Source organism: Dipodomys ordii, unplaced genomic scaffold (genome assembly GCF_000151885.1).
Source record: "Dipodomys ordii isolate 6190 unplaced genomic scaffold, Dord_2.0 Scaffold79, whole genome shotgun sequence".
NCBI classification, from domain to species: Eukaryota; Metazoa; Chordata; class Mammalia; order Rodentia; family Heteromyidae; genus Dipodomys; species Dipodomys ordii.
This window is the reverse complement of record NW_012267295.1, coordinates 3,071,729-3,091,293: the sequence shown is the minus strand read 5'-3', so window position 1 is coordinate 3,091,293 and position 19,565 is coordinate 3,071,729. Positions and strand designations below refer to the sequence as shown.

The window sequence follows — 19,565 nt, the reverse complement described above, 5'->3', positions numbered from 1 at the left end:
GTTGAGGTTTAACGTTTCTTGCAAGAAGCCGAACTGAGATTAGAAGGTTCCATTTGGGGGCTGGGTTTAGGATTCCAGACATGGCAGGAGGCTCCCTGAGGTGGTTTTGGGGTTTTGTTCCCCCTCTATTTTACTTTAATCCTAGTTACCCAGTAGGCTTAGATCTGAGGATCCCAGTTCAAAGCCAGCCTGGGCAGCTCAATCTGTGAGGCTTTTTTAAAATCTTCAGTTAGCCAACAAAAAAGCCAGAAGTGAAAGTGTGGCTCAAATGGTAGAGTGCCAGCACTGAGTGAAAAAGCCAAGTGAGAGCGCAAGGTCCTGAGTTCAAGCCTCAGGACAGACACACAATTAACAGAGGGTCCCAGTTGGTGTCAAAAGAAGGCAGAGCTGGTTGTGTCCCTGACTGCAGGGACTGTCCCTTGGCCTCACCGACCTATGGGGGCAGCCAGGACCGTTGGGCACAAGCAACTTCCTGTGAGAGATGAGACCCAGTGCTATTACTTCACTTTCAAAGTGCCAAGAGGAAATAGGACAAGACATGACAAAGTCACTGAAGCAGGCACAGGAAATGTGGGGGGTCTGAGACTAAGAAAACAGGAAGTCCTCCAGATGCAAACAGCCCCCACTTTTTTCCCCCCAGGGCTGAGGACCAAACCCAGGGCCTTCTAATCGCCTGGCGGGCACCCTTCTGCTAAGCTAAACCCCCAGCCCCAACAGCCCAGCCCCCCTTTCTGATCTCCACTGTGCCACCTGGAAATGGGGGGGGTTCAACTGCCTTTGAAGAGCCTTAGGGGAATCACACTGTGGCTTAGCCCCAGAGCTTGCTGGGGAGCCTGGCAGACTCCTGTCTGTATCTGCTGACCAGAGAGCACAAATCAGGCAGCACCCAAGTAGCGGAGGGCCTCTGCACCCTTGATGTCCAAGATGCCCCCAATTCTGTCCTAGTGCATTCCAGCAGTCTCTACATCCCACCCCTTCACGCAGCGCCTGCCTCCCTCTTCTCTGAGGGCCCAGCAGACAATCTGCTCATAAATGGTGCTGTCTAAATGGGCCTGAGTAGGTGGAGCAGTGCTCCCCAAAGATATTAAGTGCTAATCCTGGCACCTGTGGATATTATCTAAATGAAAGGGCTTTGCAGATGGGACTAAAGATTTTTCAAGCATGAAGATTATCCTGGATTACCAGGCTGGGGCCTCAAGGTAATCATAAGAGCCTTCCCCAGGAGAAACAGATGAAGCGAGGAGAGGAACCATCAAGGTAGGGATCAAGTGATGTGGCTGGGAACCAAGGAATGCTGACAGCCACCAGAAGCCAGAAGCACTGAAGACCAGGAATGGCCTTGCGTGAGGTGAGCCCTGCTGACACGTGATTGCAGCTGGGATACGGACAGCAGATTTCTGGTTTCTGTGTTCTCACCAGGTTTGTGGTAATTTGTTACAGTAGCCCCAGAAAACTAATAAAGACCCTGAGAAAATTCTTTGCCTTGGCATTCCAGGCTCTTACGATTGTGCCTGGACCCTCTCTCTCCTGACCGTCTTTATGACACCCCTTCCTCATTGACTTCTAAGATGCCCCACAAACATGTCTCCCTAGGACGCCTGCCTTTTAAGCCTCTTTATGTGCTCACTCAGCATCTCTTTCTGATCTTGACTAGGGGTTCAGAACAAATGAGGAATCCTGCCTCCTCTCTCCATCCCTAAAAGATGGTGGATGGGCAGCACTAGAGGTCTTCTGTGTTCTTCACCTGAATGCACCCATGAGCCACCAGAAGCCAGAGAGCCCCGGGGCTCTGCTCTGTTCTGCCATCATTAGGCCACCTTCTCCCCACTGCTCTGTTCTTGCTTCCACCATCTCTCAGGTTGTCACTGTGTGGGGGGAGGAGTTTACCCTGTGAGGAGGTGGGGCTGGCAACTCTCACCAGTTCTGACTTCCTTCCTCACCTCTGAGGCAAAGCACAGAGACAGAACATTCAAGGACTCAGTGATAGAGTACGTGCTTAGTATACAGGAGGATTTATATTCTTGTAAGCAAATACTGTTTTACAACTTTGTTGGCACAAAACTGGCTATAAGCTAGACTTGGTCTGTTATTACACATTCCTTATTATTATACAGTGTTTCTCCTGGTTTATAAGAAATCCAGATACACTTGACAGAGAAAGTGACCTGCACTGAAGACACCAAAGAACAGGGCTCAGTGGAGGTAAACCCTGATCCCTTCCTTCTTTTTTGGGTATGTCATTATGGGGCTTGAACTTAAGGCCTAGGTTTTGTCTCTTAGTTTTCTCCCCTTAAGGTATTCTACCACTTGAGCCACAGCTTCACTTTTGGCATTTTTGCTGGTTAATCAGAGATAAGAGTCTCATAGACGTTCCTGCCTGGTTTGGCTTTGAACCATGATCCTCAGATCTCAGCCTCCTGAGCAGCTAGGATTACAGGTGTGAGCCCCTGGCCCCTGACCCCTTCTTATCCACAGTTGAGGGAAAGTACAACTCTAGTGCAGGCACACAAGGAGAAGGCCACTGCAGACCCGATCCAGACCAGATATATATTCACCCTGTGATGCTGGGTGAGTCACTTCACCTGAGCCAGTTCCCCTTAGCATAAGATGCGAGTAATGATAACTGTCCTACGCAGTACCCAGTACCCCGCAGTTCTGTGACCTTGGCCAAGTCAGTGAGGCCTTTGATCTCTTTTCTGTGAGTCATCAGTCACCCCCCTCCTTCCCCCTTCTCTCCCCCCACCAGCCTCATCAGTCAGCAGCCAGGGTGTTGGCGTCTGTCATTTAACCATCATAGGCAGACCTGGCGGAGGTAGGAACTTTCATGTCAGGCTTGGCAGCTCTCGGGGGTGTCAACCCTCAAGAAGCTTGGGGCCCTGACCCCCCCTGAGGGTTGTTCGCGTGTCTCCTCAGTGATCTGATGTGGGCTGGCTACGCCACCCCACCCAGGCCTGTGATGGGTCACAAGGCATTTATGGGCACTTTCATCAGGCAGCTGAGTTCACCTTGGGCCGTGGTGGACGCACCCAGGCTCCCAGAGATTGATCCAGGCTTCGGGATGACTGTATCTTCATCGTGTCTGTCCCTCGCACCATGACAGGATCCCACTCCCAATAAATGCTCAATAGATGTGCAGTTCCTATTCTTTAATAGCCTAGCTCCTTGGCGTGGCTCCCAGGTGGCTTTGAGAGGTAGATCCTCTCCCCTTGTGGTCCTCAACTTTGTGGTCTTCCTCTCACCCCACCCCCACCCCCGCCTGGCCAAGCTCTGACTCAGGCTGGGCAGTGACCTAGCCTGCCCTGTCCCTGTTTCTCTGCCTGAGACAATTCCTGCCCGTCATTTGGGGACTAGCTCCCGTGTCTCTCCTTCCCAGCCCAGGTCTCCAGATGGAGCAGCAGTTCCGTGCTTGTTCTCCTGTTCTGCACAGATCAGACCCAGGGCCTTCAAGCTGCCATGCTCTGGGATGGAAGGGGAGGAGGGAGGGAGAGGGGTGGACTCACCCACAGCCTCATGGGACAACAAGAGGCTTCTATAGGCCACAGACTGGTGAACAGGAAGTGTGAGTTATGATTGCAACTGCCAGCACAGAGCCAGGCTTGCCGTGCACTGCCCCATGAGAGGTTGCCTGGAGTGCTCAGAGGAAAGGGAGAAACTATGGTTCCATGGTCAGAACTTGGGGGGCTGACACTGTAGGACCTGCTCTGGCTCCCTGTCTATGAAAGCTCGTTTCTCCTGGAAACGTCTCAGCCTCTCAACACATCCCCGGGCTCCCCAGAACCAATTACTTCACATTTTGGCAGCCTTGATCTTCTCATCTGTACATTGGGGGTGTTATTAGTATATTGTCACCTTCCTAGGAACTTGGTGAGCTCCATCTGAGCTGGTTTTATAATCACCTGTTGAGCTGGCGGCTGCTCGCTGCAACTGTGGTCTGACCCCAGGAGGAACTCAGGCCTGTAAGGAGCCCCTATGGCGGAGGGCCATGGCAGGAAGGCCTTAGTATGACTTTCATGGCTTAAAAACCAGGGGCTAGGAAGGTGACTTAGTGGCAGAGTGCTTGCCTAGCATACATGAAGCCCTGGGTTCAATTCTTTTTTGGGTCCGGTCGTGGGGCCTGAACTCTGGGCTTGGGCGCTGTCCCTCAGCTCTTCAGCTCAAGGCTAGCACTCTACCACTTGAGCCACAGCGCCACTTCCGGCTTTTTTTTTCTTTTTGCTTCTGTGGTGCTGAGGAATCGAACCCAGGGCCTCAGGTGCGGCGAACGCCTTCTCGGCCAGCGAGGAAGAACGACCACCACACCAGGAGTCTTCTCAGATCACGCTTTATTGGAGAGCCTTCTTGTTTGTAGGAGAGCTTGAGCGCGAGAGCGTGCGCCCACAAAACATGGCCGCTTATATAGGGATTAGGGACACGGGTCGTTCTATCATTGGTCGTCTGCCTTTCGGCGTCACCAGGTGCCACGGGATTGGCTGGGGACTCCAAGTGGCTCGCGCATGCGCAAAGCCCAGGACCCACGGTCCCGCCAAACACTGCCTAATATGGAGTTGTTTACCTCAAAGCTGCAAGGAAGTGGGCGGCGCCTTGTAATGGCGTTCGCCCCGGCTCCCCACACTCAGGCATGCAAGGCAAGCACTCTACCACTGAGCCATCTTCCCAGCCCCCCTGGGTTCAATTCTTCAGCACCACATACACAGAAAAAGCTGGAAGTGGTGCTATGGCTTAAGTGGTAGAGTGCTAGCCTTCTGCAAAAGAAGTTCAGGGACAGTGCCCAGGGCCTGAGTTCAAGCCCCACCCGCCCAAAAAAAAAACCATTCAAAATCCCCTTTCTTTATAAGAATAGTAATTTGTGACTGTCAGGGGTGCGGTGCAGGCATCCTCACTGTGAGTCTCTCAGGGGGTTCCCCGGACAGGGCAGGACTGTGGGTTCTTGGCTATGGCTAAGGGCCTCTCAGGCTGGGAGCCCTAGGCCTTTCAGTTCCTCATTTGTGTCTATCACCCTTTCCCTGCAAGCCCTGTAAACCTGGGTGTTGGGTCATGGGGGACTACAACAAGGCCTTGGGGTGCTCAGGGTCAGGGAGGTGGCAGCCTACAGGGCTTGACCACTGAGCTAGGAGCCAGGATCCAGTGTCATGCAGTGGGCAGGGAAGGCTGCAGGCAGGCAGGCCTGAGTGTGAGTCAGCTAGCCACCTAGATGTTCAGGCAGCTCTGGGAGCCCACCTGGTCCATGCACAGAATGAGGAGATGCCCAGACACCACTTTGCCAGGATGTTCCCTAAGATCCGAGGAGGGGCCCTGTGAACTTCCCCACTTCCACTGGATCTGCTCTGCTCTGTTGTTGGACACGCTGGCCTTGCCTGGATAAATCTATTAAAAAAAAAAAAAACAGGGATTCTGCCACCAGGTTTATCTGGTTGTAGGAAATCAACTTCCCTGAACAGGCCTCCCAGGAAGGCCCCCGCCAGCCATGTTATGCCCATGTGTGGCCACAAGAGGTCGCCCCACACCGCCAGCAGCAAGGCGAGCCTCCCAGTGGGCTTTGGGCAGTAGTTCCCCTTGAGGAAGAGGCTGAACCTGGGCCAGACTGGACATTTTACCATCCAGAGGTCAGGGCAGCAGGGAGCCTGGGAAATTGGCTGCCCAGCACACTACAAAGGGGCTTTGCAGTGCAGAGGAGAAGTGGACTCAGAGAGTGTGTATCTGGTCCCCAGCACACAGAGCTAGGTACCATGCAGGGCTGAGAGGGTCCCTCCAGATCCTCACCTTCTGGGTGTTAGCCAGGGCAGTGGGGGTGCTTTGGAGGCTGGAAACTAAGTCTAGCTCTGACTAGTGCTGGATCAGGTGAGACTGGGGAGCTGGGCCTTCTTGTGCCCTCAGTGCAGCTTGTGACCCAGCTCCATCCTTGGCTGGCAGAGCAGGTGGCCGTTTCCCATCAGCCCCTGGGGCTGTGCTCCTTTCTTGCAGAACTCTCTCTGTGTCCCTGATGAGTCAACGCACAAGCTGGGCACTGGTGGCTCACAACTGTGATCCTAGCTATTCAGGAGGCTGAGATCTGAGGATCGTGGGTCAAAGCCTGCTCAGGCAGGAAAGTCTGTGAGCCTCTTAGCTCCAACTAACCACCAGAAAACTGGAAGTGGCGCCATGGCTCAAAGTGGTAGAGCACTAGCCTTGAGCAAAAGAGCTCAGTGACAGCACCCTGAATTCACGCCCCACAACTGACCAAAAATTAATCTTAAATTAGAACACAGGAGACACAGTCTTGGTCAAGGCCACATGGCTGGCAAGAGGTAGGACCCTTGAAAGAATGCAGCTCTAACTTTAAGACTCATGTGGCCCCTCTTCTGCTGCCGGACCAGTTAGCAAGGTTCTCCTTTTCTCCACCTTCCTCAGGGACCAGGTCAAAGGGGAGTGACTTTGTGCATCCCAAACAAGCCTGCAACCTTTTGCCATAGGCCTAGAAACTTCTGATGCAGAAGGCATCAGAAATCACAGGACAAAGTTCAGGCCCTGACCCAGTTTCTGACCTTGTGTCTCTGACCTCGTGTGTCCTGCTGCTCTGAGCCTCATAGAAATGGGGCTGGGAAGGTGGCTCAGTGGTAGAGTGCTTGCCTTGCATATGCATGAGGCCCTGAGTTCGATTCCTCAGCACCACACAAACAGAAAAGGCCAGAAGTGGCGCTGTGACTGAAGTGGTAGAACACTAGCCTTGAGCTGAAGAGCTGAGAGACAGTGCCTAGGCCTAGAGTTCAGGGCCCATGACCGGCAAAAAGAAAAAAAGAAAAAAGAAATGCCTCTTCTGTCTTCACTCACCCCTCCCCTTCCTCCCTCCCTCCATCCATCAAGTCTTCCTCTACCCATCATTTCACTCACTACACCGAATCACATAGTCCCAGCCACTGATTAAGTTAAAGTGCAGCCTTTACAGATAAGGTGACACAAAGCCCACTGGGGCACTCAGTGGCTGTCCATGGGTGTCCAGGGGTGCAGAGGGGAAGGTGTGTGGAGGTGCTGGGTGTGCAGTGGGGCACCTGGGTCTGGGCTCTCTCCACTGGGCTGCCCCAAAGACTTCTATGAAGCCATCTCCTTATGGAGGGGATAGAGGGCCTCAGGAGACTTCCCTGGCCCACTTCACGGGGCCGTTTCCAGGCTGGAAGAGCACAGGAAAATCCCCACGTGCACTTTCTGTCCGGATGGTCTTTCTTGGCTCAGGATTGAAAGGATAGAGTCTGATCTCAGCTGTGTGGGGTCTTGTCCACTGGTGTGTGTGTGTGTGTGTGGTCACCCTGCCTCTCTCCTGCTTTGGCGCTTTGGCTTTGTGGGACCCAGGTATCTACAGGGGTCTAGAGACAATGATCCTCTGCTCCATTCACCCTAGCTTCCAGATTGCCACACCACTCACCAGGAGTGGAGCCCAAAGTGGCATTGGCTCCCATGCTGCCCCTGACCCAATTCCCCCAATGGCCTTGGCATGGCTAAAGCCCCTCCCTAGGCCCCAGCGACTTCATTGGCTGTGAATCTGAACAGCCTCATGGCTGGCCACAGCTGATCCACACCACAGGGCAGGGTTCCTGCTCAGCCTCTGGGGTCATAGGCCTTTGGGAATCCTGTCGCCTGGCGGAAGGGACAGTAGAACAAAGCCAGATCAGGCGCAGGACACTCCGTGCTGCACTTGGCACATGTAGGGCACCGAAGAGTCTGGGAATATTAATAATAATTCCAATCTTCTGCCTCCTGGACCCACTGTGTCCCCGCCCCACGGCCTTTCTAAGGATTGAAGCGGGCAGCTGGCGGTGGGAGGTGGTTGCTTTAAATACAAGATGAGAGGAGAACAAAAGGGAAATAGAACGGAGTGGGGCTGCTGCTGGCGAACCCCCTCCCCCCCCAAGCCGGGGGAGGGTCTAGGGGACCCAAGCCCTGCTGCTTCCTGCTTTTGAGGGACTGCTGAGCCTCTTCTGAAGCAGCTCAGACCCCCTGCTGGGGTGGGGACACTGGTTTGGGCTAGGGCCCCCTCACCCAAGGCAACCGCCCCCCTCCCCGCCACCTACGTGCTTAGTCCTCAGAGAAAAAGGAAGTAGGTTAAGCAGATCCTGGAGTTTCTCCGTGCCTTCCAAGGCCACATTAAATATTCACCAGAAGGTTCTCCACAGGCCCCACAGAGAGCTTCAAAGGCTGCTCCTCTCCCCCCCAAGCTGCCCCCCCCTCCTTGCTTGGCACAGATCCTGGTCCCCAATCCTGGCCATTCACCTTCAACTCAAACCACTGCCTTCTAGAAGCTTCCCCCCCCCTCAGGTGGGTGGAGCTTGTGGCTCTGTGGCCCCAGTGTGTAGGGGGTCCCGGGTTTTATTCTCTGAACTGGGTGTCACTCCCTCCAGACACAGCCGAGGGTGGGGGCAGGGACCCCGCCTCCAGCTGTGTGTAATCCCAGATCTTGTCCCGGGCCAGCCAAGTTCCTCACACACAGGAGGCAGTCGGGGAGCTGGCCCACAGGAGGGACGAGGAGGCCAGCAGACTAAGGTTCACGTCCTGGCTGGACCTTGGGCTCTGTCCCCCAAGCTGCAATCTCCACGTGCCTGGGGACAGGGCCGCCTTTGGATGTTGCAGCAGGAAAAGCTGCTTTTACTGAAAAGCCCCTGAGTCCTTATTTGAGCCATGAATGAACTACAAGCAGGAGACAAGCTTGGTATCCGTGCCTCCATTTCATACCTGCCTCCACTCTGAAACTCCCTCCTGTGAATCACCTTGGGTTCCAGGAAGGACAGTACAGGAAGGCTCTCCAGGAAGGAGCAGCCGAGCCCCCAGAAGGACAGACATCTACCACCACCCCTCCTCAGGGGACACACTCCCTGCCAGCCCCTTCCTTTCCCTCTCCCCGCTAGCCACCTCCGCAGACCTCTGCAGAGCATGCACACCCATTTCCAGGGCTGGTTAATAATTATGCGCACCTGTCCCCCCTCCCCAAGGCCACTATGTAAAGCTAAAGCAAATGTGTGTCTGAGAAATTGGATCGAAAGGCCATCTCTCCTCTTCCTTTCTCTGACCTTCGCCATTAGGGGGTCTCTTTGACACACTAGAATCTGCGTCTTGGGCCTAACACTCCTATGTCGTGGTGATCACGGAGAAGACCCGGCGTCAGCCACACCGTGGCTTCCTAGAGGGCACGTTCTTAATTCCATCACCCCACCAAGTGGGGAGGGGAAGGTGGGAACCCCTTTACACAGCCGTTACCCCACCCCTGCTCCTCCCTCCCCCAGGAAAACGCCAAGACCTGGCTCCATGCCACCTCCCCATGTGACTTCCCCAGTCCCCGGGACCCCAGGTCCCCTGGGCCCACCTTCTCTCTCCTGAGCCATCATCCCTCCTTCTCGTTGGTGCAGCAGCAGCCCTGGGGTTGGCCCAGAGGCATAGGCTGAGGGAGACAGAGCCGCTGGGGCCAGGAAAAAGCTCCCCTGGGAAACACACCTGCTCCACCCCAATGGCCACCCCACCTGGGAGCAGAAGTGACAGAGGTGACTGAGCACCTCTCTCTAATCCTGGGAAGCTGGCCGCTGGCACCCTATCCCCAGGGACAGTGCAAGGGACACAGGAATGGCACAGCCCACACAGGGCAAGCAAAGACTGCAGCAACCCGAGAGGCAGGCATCCGGGGGGAGCCCCCACTCCACTGTCCCTGCTGCGGGCGGAGCGGGCTGCACTCGCGGGCACCCACAGGCGGTGGAGTAGAGGAGGAACAGATGCCAGGCAGGCGGCTAATCCTCGCGGCTATTCCAGACTACGGCACCCCCTTGTCACCTCCCACCTGCCCCTGCCCCACCCCTTCCCGTCCCATCTGCACGACTCCCGTCTCCCTGGCAGCAGCCAACGTGGCACAAGGTTTCGGTAAGGAGTTGTCTCCCAAGTCCGGCAGACTGGGACCCCCACTGAGGCTAGATTGTCAAGCCCCCTGCTCAGATGGCTGGCCTGGGGTGGTCACAGTGACAATGCGTCTGCTTCTGGCCAGCACAGGGCAGCAAGCCTCCATGCGCACATATATGTGCACACACGTGAGCACACACTCCCGTCCAGCATGGCTGCTGACCGATCTAGCATGGAGACAGCCTCCCAGGACTTGTGGGCAATCGAGCCTTGGCCTGCCTTGCCCTAGCTCAGTGGGCAAGGGGACAGCAGCCTGCCAGCACGGCGCATGGCCAGTGTTCCCTGGCCTGAGTCCTGCACTCCAGCACCAGGTCCTGAGCTGCAGGAGCTTCATGTCCCTGACTGTGCCACGTCCATTCATTCCTACTGTTCAGGGGCTGGTAGCAGCCTCACACCTGACAAGACCCACTCTCCCTTCTCCCTTCTTGTGCAGGCGTCCGCCGCCTGCCCCCCCTCCCCCCGCCGGCCACTCCTCTCTCCTCCTAGAACATCCACTTTTCACATCTGGACATCTGCAGCGTTTCTCCTGTTCTGCCTCCAGCTCCTGGGGCCTGGCCTCCACCAAACCACACCATGCGGGAACCGCAGGAGCGCAGTCAGGCCCGGCCCTGGCTGTGAGGGACGAGGGGGGGGGCGAGGGGGGGAAGGTGGGGATGTGGGTGCAGAGCTCCCAGGACCAGCCCAAGCCCGAAGATATCCTTTTGCCTTTCCTCCCCTAAAAGTGAAGAGGCCGAAGACCAAGGTCAGTTTGGTTATTTTAATTGTAAAAACCAAGACATGTATATAAATAAGACCACTGTGTAAAATAGGATTCACCCTTCTACTAAAACCCTTCTCCCTATACTCAAAAAGAATATAGAAAAGCCAGCAGAGATAGAAGTACAAATCAGCATGCGGTCCCTGATAGGCCCCTGCAGGCCCGGCTCCTGCTGAAGGGGCTGCGTCTCACCGGGGCTCAGTGACGCCTCAGGGCCCTCTCCTGGAGGGCAGAGAGGTTGGCACCCCAGCCTGGCACCCCAGCTCGGCTCTCATGGCACGGCTGGGCTGGGCGGGGAGGACAGGAAGGCTGCCTGGTCCTCATGCCCAAGCCAGGGCTGGCGAGCCAGTGGTTTGATGAGAAGCCATGGTTGTTCAGCCTGGGGTCACACTGGGGGCAGGCCTGGGGGGGTGCCACTTCCCCAGGGGACAAGGAGAGAAGCTGCGAGTTTCTTGGAAGGAGAGACTCCTTCAGGGGGCCACTTCCATGTGGCCACTAAAGACAAGGACAGTGGACACTTCCCAGCAGGGCTGGGGACTGAAGGGCAGGGAGCTCCCGGCCCAGAGAAAGGTGGGACCACCATGTCCTAGTGAGAGAAATCCTTCACCCTGACCTATCTCCCCACCCCGCCCCGACAGAGAGACGCATGCCTCGGCCTGTCCACAGCCCGACTGCTTGGCCTGTCCACAGCCCGACTGGGCTGAGGAGGAGAGATGTGGACAAACACACACACGGCGTGGCTCAGGAAACTGGTACTACACAGGACAAAAGAAAAGAGCCCATGCGCTCCTGGAAAGAGCCAAGACTTGCTGGGGCTGTGCTCCATCTCAGAAGAGAGGCAGGCGAAGGCCCTGTGGGGGACGGTGTCAGGAACACTTCCACACACACACGGCCAGAGTGCCCCCAAAGTACAGGTAGAGGAGGTTCTTCACCTCATGGGTGATCTCGAACCCGAAACCTTCGCCGATCACCACATGCCAGGAGGAGCCAAACTTCTTGTCCATGGTCTCTTTGATCATCTTGGCAGCACTCTGGAAGGGAGAGGGTGCAGGGTCAGGCGTGGCCTGGAAATGGCCTGCTGTCCTGCTCGCGGACGCTTCTGAGTGGGGTTCCAGGCAGGCACTGGCCAGGGCTAGCACGCAGGGACAGGAACTGACACCACCTCATCAGTCAAAGAGAGAAAGCGAGCCACAGCGCTGGCTGGCCACCACCATCGCTCCACTGTGAACCGGAGGCCAAGGACCAAAGGAGACAACAGGTGTGCGCACCGGCCGGGGGCGGGCGCCTGCGAGGGCGCCTGGGAAAGGCACAAAGGCCCAAGGGTCCAGGAGCCTTCCCGGGGTGAGGAGGAGATGTAGGGAGGAGCGAGGCACGAAGCTGAGCAGCGAGGTGGCCCACCCAGCACCCGGTGCGCCTGCCACCCTGCCGGTGCCCCATGAAAGCTGTGTCCTCATCATTTCTGCAAATAAACGCTGGGCCTCTGGCTCTGAGCTGAGAATGGACCTTGTGAACCCAGAGTCAGCAAGGGCTGGAGCCTGTGTCTGAACGTGAGCCTGGGAGACCCAGAGCTGGGGCTCTATACCCGCCTGATGAGGGGCACACACAGCACATCCCCAGCACCTAGGGTGCCCAGGCTGGAGACAGGCTTTCCACTTGGGGATGGATGGATGAATGCCTGGCAGCCTTGGGATGGGGGGAGGGAAGAAGGGGGAGGGGGGAAAGGGAGGCTGGGGGGGGGGGAGAGACCCTTGTGAGCAGTCCACCTGACAGGACCGGGGCAGGGCAGCACGGAGCCCCTTCGCCTCCCCTCCCTCCAGGACTGAGTGTGGCCCGCGGTGCCCGGATCGGCACCGGCCTCTTCCCTCACTGGCTCCGAGGCCATGCTGTCACACGCAGGGCCAGCAAGGGCACGAGGCCCGCCCGTGCTGATGGCAATACCTCGTTGTTGTTGGAGAATTTTTCACAGGCTGTGACACATAGCTCCATGGTTTCCACTCGCATCTCCTCTGGCATGTCCGAGTGCTAGAGACAGGGCAGAGTGACAAACAGAGACAGGCTTAGCCCACGACTGGCCTTCCTGGCCAGCCGCTTAAAGCATGGGCACCAGGTGCCTTCCCTGGCGCAGCCCTGGGCAGGGCTGAGGGTTGGGAAAAGGGGGTGTGGAGTGGAGCTGAACCCCTCAGCAAGCCAGGGACAGGGTGGAATGGAAGAATGCCCGGTTTACAGCAGGAGCAGCCGAGACCCAGAGGCGCTGCGCGGCTTGCCTGGCCGGGCCTCCCCCCGCAGCCCTGGCTCCCTCCCGGCCCTCACCCCGTCAGTGTGCAGGTCCCCTGGCTCCACTGTCTCCTTCTGCCACTGTGTCCCCAGAGCTGTATCATCCACAGGCTACACTTCCTACATCATCACCCCCAGCTCCACCTTCTTCCCAAGACTCCAGACTCTCCTGCTCCCATGCCTGCCTGAAAACCTTAGATGGCTAAAAAAAATGTATATATTACTTGAAGGTATAAAAAAATGATCTTACTCAGGTGTCTAAAACATTTCCCCCCAATTTTGGTCTATCGACACCTTCCCTTCTTGGTAATTAATACATTCTTTTCTTCCCGTTACTCAGGAGAGACACACCCTGGGGACCACCTTTGACCCTCTTCCCTTTAGACTCTGCCCTGGAAGAGGGACCTGCAGCCTTGCCTTCAGGCAGCGTCCTGCCTCTGCTGACTCACAACTGCGCTTCAGACCCTAAGCGGCCCCACCCCCTGGCCTGAGCGTCCTCACTGCTACTGTCCTGCCCAGTCTGTTCTCACAACAGCTAGGGTCATTTTTTTCTGTGTGTGTGTGTGTGTGCCAGTCCTGGGGCTTGAACTCAGGGCCTAGGCACTGTCCCTGAGCATTTTGCTCAAGGCTAGTGCTCTACCACAAACAGCTCCATTTCCAACTTTTTGGAAGTTCATTGGAGATAAGAGTCTCATGGGCTTTCCTGCCTGGGTTGGCTTTGAGCCACGATCCTCAGATCTCAGCCTCCTCATCTCTAAAAACCCAGGGCAGACCGGTCACTTCTCCAGCCTCATTCCATGTGACCTCTGGCCAGCTCTGCGCGGGTTGGACATCATTCTGACCTCAGACCCCGCCACCCCTCTTGGCAGCCCACACCAGCCGCATTGCCTTCACTCTGCTCCTCTAAAATGCTGAGATCACCCTGCCCAGCACCCCACAGCCCTGCTGGGAGTCTCCTTCCCTGGCTTGTCACAAGGCCTGCTGCCGATCTGGACCTGGGTCTGATCTCGTCCGGGGCCGGCCCCTGCTCCCCTGCCTCTCGTACCTGCTCAGAGCGCTTGCTCCTGCAGTTGTAACCCTTGGGCATTCCCCTCACATGGGTCAGGCTGCTATCTGTCTCATGTCGCCACCCCCACAGTGCCAGAACTGTGCCTGGCACAGAGCAGGTGGCCTAAATATATACTTGGTGAATGAATGAATGAATGAATGAATCACTACTGACTTCCGGGTGTGACATCTGAGCCAGCAGAGGCCTTCTCTTCTTCCCGCTGCCAGCCTGCCGGCTGTGTGGGCCCTGGGGGCCACCTGTCTCCCTCCCTTGGCTTACCCTGACCAGAGGGAAGGTCTGCAGGCGCTTGTAATCAGCCTCATCTTTCTTTCCCTCGGTCTCTCCCATGTTCCTTCCACTGTGGCCTTTGCAGGAGGGAGTGGGCCTTCAGGAGATGCTGGCACTGGTGGTTTGGGCGCCCTGAAGTCTCAGGAAGCAGCCCTGCCAACTTGGTGGGAGCAGAGATGCCTTTCCCCAGTGGGTGCTGGAGAAAACAGGAAAACCAGGAGAGAAGAGCTGGCTTTAAAACCACACATCACAAATTAGAAATGTCTCAGTAACAAGTTGACACCTCCCCATCTTAACTCCTCCGCATCCTTTCCAAATGGCCAGCAAGTCTGCAGACGGAGGGTGAGTCAACGAGAGAGGCTGTGAGAACACACTGTCATTGTCAAGGCGGATGCTGACTGTGGGCCAGGCCCAGGGTGGAGCTGGAGCCGGCGGTGCGCACACCAGCCTCACTTGCCAGTGACACGGGCTCCAAGCTAGACGTGCAGGAGACCACGGACACTCGGGTCCCCTCTAGAGGACTGGGAATGGCACTTGGCACCTTCTCTGTCAGGCCACCGGATCCTGGCTTCTGGCACAGGCGTCCAGGCAGCCTGGGCACAGGTGCTGGCGGGGAAGGGAGGGGAGTGACCAGCTATGCGCCTGCGGGTCCCTGAGTCATTCATTGTTAGTAATGGGCCACTCGCATTCCTCACTGAGAACTTAGTGACATGATGTACACAGGACAGGGTCACATCTCAGCAGTTCTTGGGAGAACCAATAGAGACCACACACAGGTATGACAGGAAATTACAGCAACTTAAGACACATACAAGTGCCCCCCGCAAGGTATCTAGTTATCTGTAATGGATGTTCCCCTGAAAGATGGGCCTGGATCCTACATGTTTATGCTTTACTCCACAATGCAATGGGGCCCATAGTTCCAAGGGCTTTTTATCTCAGAAGCATGACAAGGAGGAATGCAAATCATGGTCTTGATGACCCTTTTAAACAATCTACACTTGACAAGCACAAAATGTTATGTCACCATTTACGTCACCCCCAAATAAGCAATGCCATACACAGCCATGGAACTCCAAGATTCCTAGCATGTATGTACGGATATGTGTGTGTGTGTAATAAGGGACACACACACACACACACACACACACACATTCTTTGAAACAGGGTCTTGTTAAGGTTGCCCAGGCTGGCCTTGAACTCCTGGGTTCAAGGACTCCCTGAGAAGCTGGGACTATACGTTCAGTCTACTGTACTGGGCTAACAGGTAGACAGTGACGGGTAGGGGGTATATATATGCTTGTTCACAACGCGTTATTGCACCGACTCTGGAAATCGCCAGTATGAATGGAGGCAGGAGGGCCAAGATCACTGGCCTGAGGTCACTCATCTTGGGTGTGGCCGAGGCTTGGATCTGAGCCCTGGCCAGTTGTGGACACACCTAAGCCCTGCCCTTGGTGTCTCCTCAGTTCATGGCCGCAGAGCTGACCACTAGGGCAGCTGGGTTAGTCTGTGAGGATGGGAACCTCTCCTCTCCCTTCCAGCATCTGCTGCTCAGATGTGACCCAGGACCCAAGCTTTCTGTGCTTGGCAGGCCATCTCTGTTGGGGCTGTGCTGCACTCTTGATTTCATCCCCTCTCTGATGCTTTTGAAGCCCTCAATGCCACCCACCTGGCCAGCTTCCTTAAGCAAGGCCTGGCACAGACTCCACTGCTCCACGACACTGGCATGTTCTGATTTCCCAGGGGACAGATGGCTCCTCTTATCTCCTAATACTCCTCTGATCATTAGCAGTTTTGTCTCTGCTTATACGAGCTGGCAGCTTTCCGAGCACAATTGCATTGTACTTTCTGGCCAGGTTTCTCATTTCACCAAATCTGGTGAGAATTTGTCTCTGTTCATCGATGTTAAGGCCCATCTCCACTCCATACTGTGCTTCTAGTTTTAGTGATGGTCACTCTACTGCCTCCCCCTCCACTCTCATCAAGGTGTGGAGGGGTGCAGCTGTCCTGAGAATGACAGGGTCTCATGTCTGTGGCAAATCACTTAACCCAGACCTGGGTTGTCTCCGAGAAACAGGATCCGGACTTCCACTGTCCATCTTTTTTTTTTTTTGTCGGTCATAGGGTTTGAACTCTGGGCCTGAGCGCTGTCCCTCAGCTCTTCAGCTCAAGGCTGCCACTTGAGCCATAGCACCACTTCCGGCCTTTTCTGCTTATGTGGTGCTGAGGAATGGAACCTAGGGCTTTGTGCATGCAAGGCAAGCACTCTGCCACTGAGCCACCTGCCCAGACCCACTGTCAATCTTTTTTTCTTTTTGTTGGTCGTGGGGCTTGAACTCTGGGCCTGGGTACTCTACCACTTGAGCCACAGTGCCACTTCTGGTTTTCTGGTGGTTAATTAGAAATAAGAGTCTCACGGTCTCTCCTGCCCGAGCTGGCTTTGAACCGTGATGCTCAGATCTCAGCCTCCTGAGTAGCCAGGATGACAGGCGTGAGCCACGGGCACCGGCCCCACTGTCACTCTTGGCAGGCTAATGCCTGCATCACACAGACCGGTCCGCACCTGAGGAGGGCTGCAGGTGCTGAGGCCCTCCTGAGACGTCACCACACCATTCACAACCGCCATCTGACGGGCCAGCACCTGGTGGGCAGTATTCAGGCATGTTTATCAAGCACCATGACTCATGATCACAAATGACCTTTCCTAACCACCACATAGATTCTGTGTGTGCACATGCATGCATGTGTGTGTTCACACGTGCACATGTGGAGTTCTCGGAGCCTCCTACTCTTGCTTGGCTTCTTTGCTCTGGAATGGGGAACTGTCACTAGGCTCTTTCACTCAAGGATGGCACTCTACCGTGAGCCACACCTCTACTCCAGTTTTGGGGTTTTTTTGCTGGTTAGCTGGATTTCTTTTGTTTAGGCTGGCTTTGAACCTCAGATCTCAGCCTCTTGAGTAGATAGGACTACAGGCGTGAGCCACCAGCACCCTGACTAACCACACACACTTCTGCTGACCAAAATAGATGAGGCTTCCAGAAGAGAAAGTACTTACAGCCGCTGTGCTTCCAAAAACAGAAGGGAGAATTTTGTTTGTTATGACGTGGTGTTATTACAGTACAGTAATAGTCATTCGTCCACAATTAGCACACTCCACTGAAGGGACACTGCCCAAAATAGCAACACCTCGGGTTTTAATAACCTTATCCATCTCCCACATGCACAGGCCTGAGAAGCTGTGTCGGGCCAGGAACTGCTTTGAATAATGTAAGCATGCCACATCCAGGGTGTTTGAATGTGTCACTACTGAGGGTCCATGCCGGCCACTGGGCCCACAGTGGGGCGCAAAGCCAGGGCAGCCCTGCCCCTCCCGCTGCCCGCACTCTCAGGTATATAGGAGGGGTGAGAACATGCATGGACTCTGGAAAATAAGGCCCAAAGCATCTGGCGGCCCCCAGAGGAGGGGAGGCCCAGTCAGTACTGGGGTTCTCGGTCCTCTCTAACCTACATTGTTTCTAAACCTGCAGGACCCCCTGAGCGCGCCACTGCAGGCCTGTGCCGCATTCCCACGTCTCATCTGCCTCCCACATAGGCTACTCCTCTGAGCCTTCATTTCCTACATGGGATGAATAAGTTCCACCTCACAGAAATCACCTTGTTACTGGCGTGGCAGGAAGGGGCACTTCCACACCCCCTGGCCAGCCGAACCTAAGCACTACACAGAAGCATTCAGCCAAAAGCTCCCTTTCTGAGTTCCCAGGTGACAAGCTGGGGAGGAGGCCCAACTGGGCTTCGCTGTGGCTACACTGCGGATCCTGTCACCCTCATGATGGGCCTGTGATGGAAGTATCACTCCCAGCTCTCAGACTCAGTATCTGGGGCTGAGAGCTTTGGGGGGAAGGGACTGGGGGGGTACACAGCCAGGAACAGGAGAGCCAGGGCCTGAACCCAGATCTATTCTTCTGAACAGATGAATACCTTCTGTGCTTTCTCTCTTGGACTAAGGGAGAAACAAGGACTTCAGCATCAGCACCCACCAGCCCAGCCCTGGTCCCAGTCCTTCCCCTACGTCCAGCAGGTCAGAGACAGTGCGCACACTGGTCCTCGCTGCCTTCTCTGACGCGCACACCCACTGCCTTCTGGCAAACAAATAAGGAAGTTGACAAGGGGAGCGGGGCCAGGGACAGCAGGCATTCACTCAGGACATCCTCAGTGAGGTCAGGAAGGAAGGTGGAAATCTGGGTTTCCAGAGGTGTCAGGTTCCCAGACCAACTCGGGGAGGGGTAAAACCTCAGTGTCCTGCTTCACTCTCATCAAGTAAGAGCATTAGGAACCCATTGTCTACTACAAACGAGGGCATTTCAAGTAAGGGAGCAACTCAAAATAAAGGCCAGCTCTTTTCAAGAAAACACACTGCGGCCAGGTACTGATGGCTCACACCTGTAGTCCCAGCTATGCAGGAGGCTGAGATCTGAGGATCATAGCTCAAAGCCAGTCCAGGAAGTAAAGTCCCTGAGACTCTCATCTCCAATTAACTGGCAAAAAGCTGGAAATGGAGTTGTGGCTCAACAAGTAGAGCACTAGCCTTGAGCAGGGAAAAAAATAAGTGATAGCACGAGGCCCTGAGTTCAAACCCTTACACGGGCACACAAAAGAAAAAGAAAACCCACAGTGCCTCCCACACAAGGCTGTTTTGTTAGCACAACCCTCACTGCCCCCTACTGCCCTCCTGCTGAACTCCAGTGATAACTTTTTTGTGCCTTAAACCCTGGGGGAGGAGGAGAACGAGGAGCAAGGGCAGTGAGAAAGGTAGGGACAAAAAGGGCCGGTGTCACCCTAGCTACTCAGGAGGCTGAGATCTGAGGATCGCAGTTCAAAGCCAGCCTGGGCAGGAAAGGCTGTGAAACTCTCATCTCCAATAAACCACCAGAAAACCGGAAGTGGTGCTGTAGCTCAAGTGGTAGAGCACTAGCCTTGAGCTGAAGAGCTGAGGGACAGCGCCCAGGCCCAGAGTTCAAGTCTCACGACCCACAAAAAAAAGAGGGGGGTTGGTATTGACCACTCTAGATCAATAATTCTCAACAGTGCTGTCTATAGCCATGGGGCAAAATGGCACTGACTCACGAGGTACACTCCACTTTGATGACAAATATTTTTGTCAAGAGACAAGTGTAACAAGAAATCACAGCCAGTATCACCACTGGCTGTGCACGAGAGCGGTCTCCCACCTGACTTCTTCCCCACTTAGCAGAGAGACTTGAACACTTGACAGTAAGGGACTAA

General features: G+C 55.4%; 1 protein-coding gene across 1 annotated transcript; it reads right to left on the bottom strand.

Annotated features, from left to right (window-relative positions):
• Positions 1–11,346: 11,346 nt before the first annotated feature.
• On the bottom strand, positions 11,347–14,469 carry Dnal4 (dynein, axonemal, light chain 4). The gene is made up of 3 exons (XM_013024829.1): positions 14,268–14,469; positions 12,605–12,688; positions 11,347–11,697 (listed from the first exon to the last, which is right to left on the bottom strand). The coding sequence occupies exons 1-3, from the start codon at positions 14,334–14,336 to the stop codon at positions 11,533–11,535; spliced, it is 318 nt and encodes a 105-aa protein (XP_012880283.1). The 5' UTR covers positions 14,337–14,469; the 3' UTR covers positions 11,347–11,532.
• Between the last annotated feature and the right edge of the window lie 5,096 nt (positions 14,470–19,565).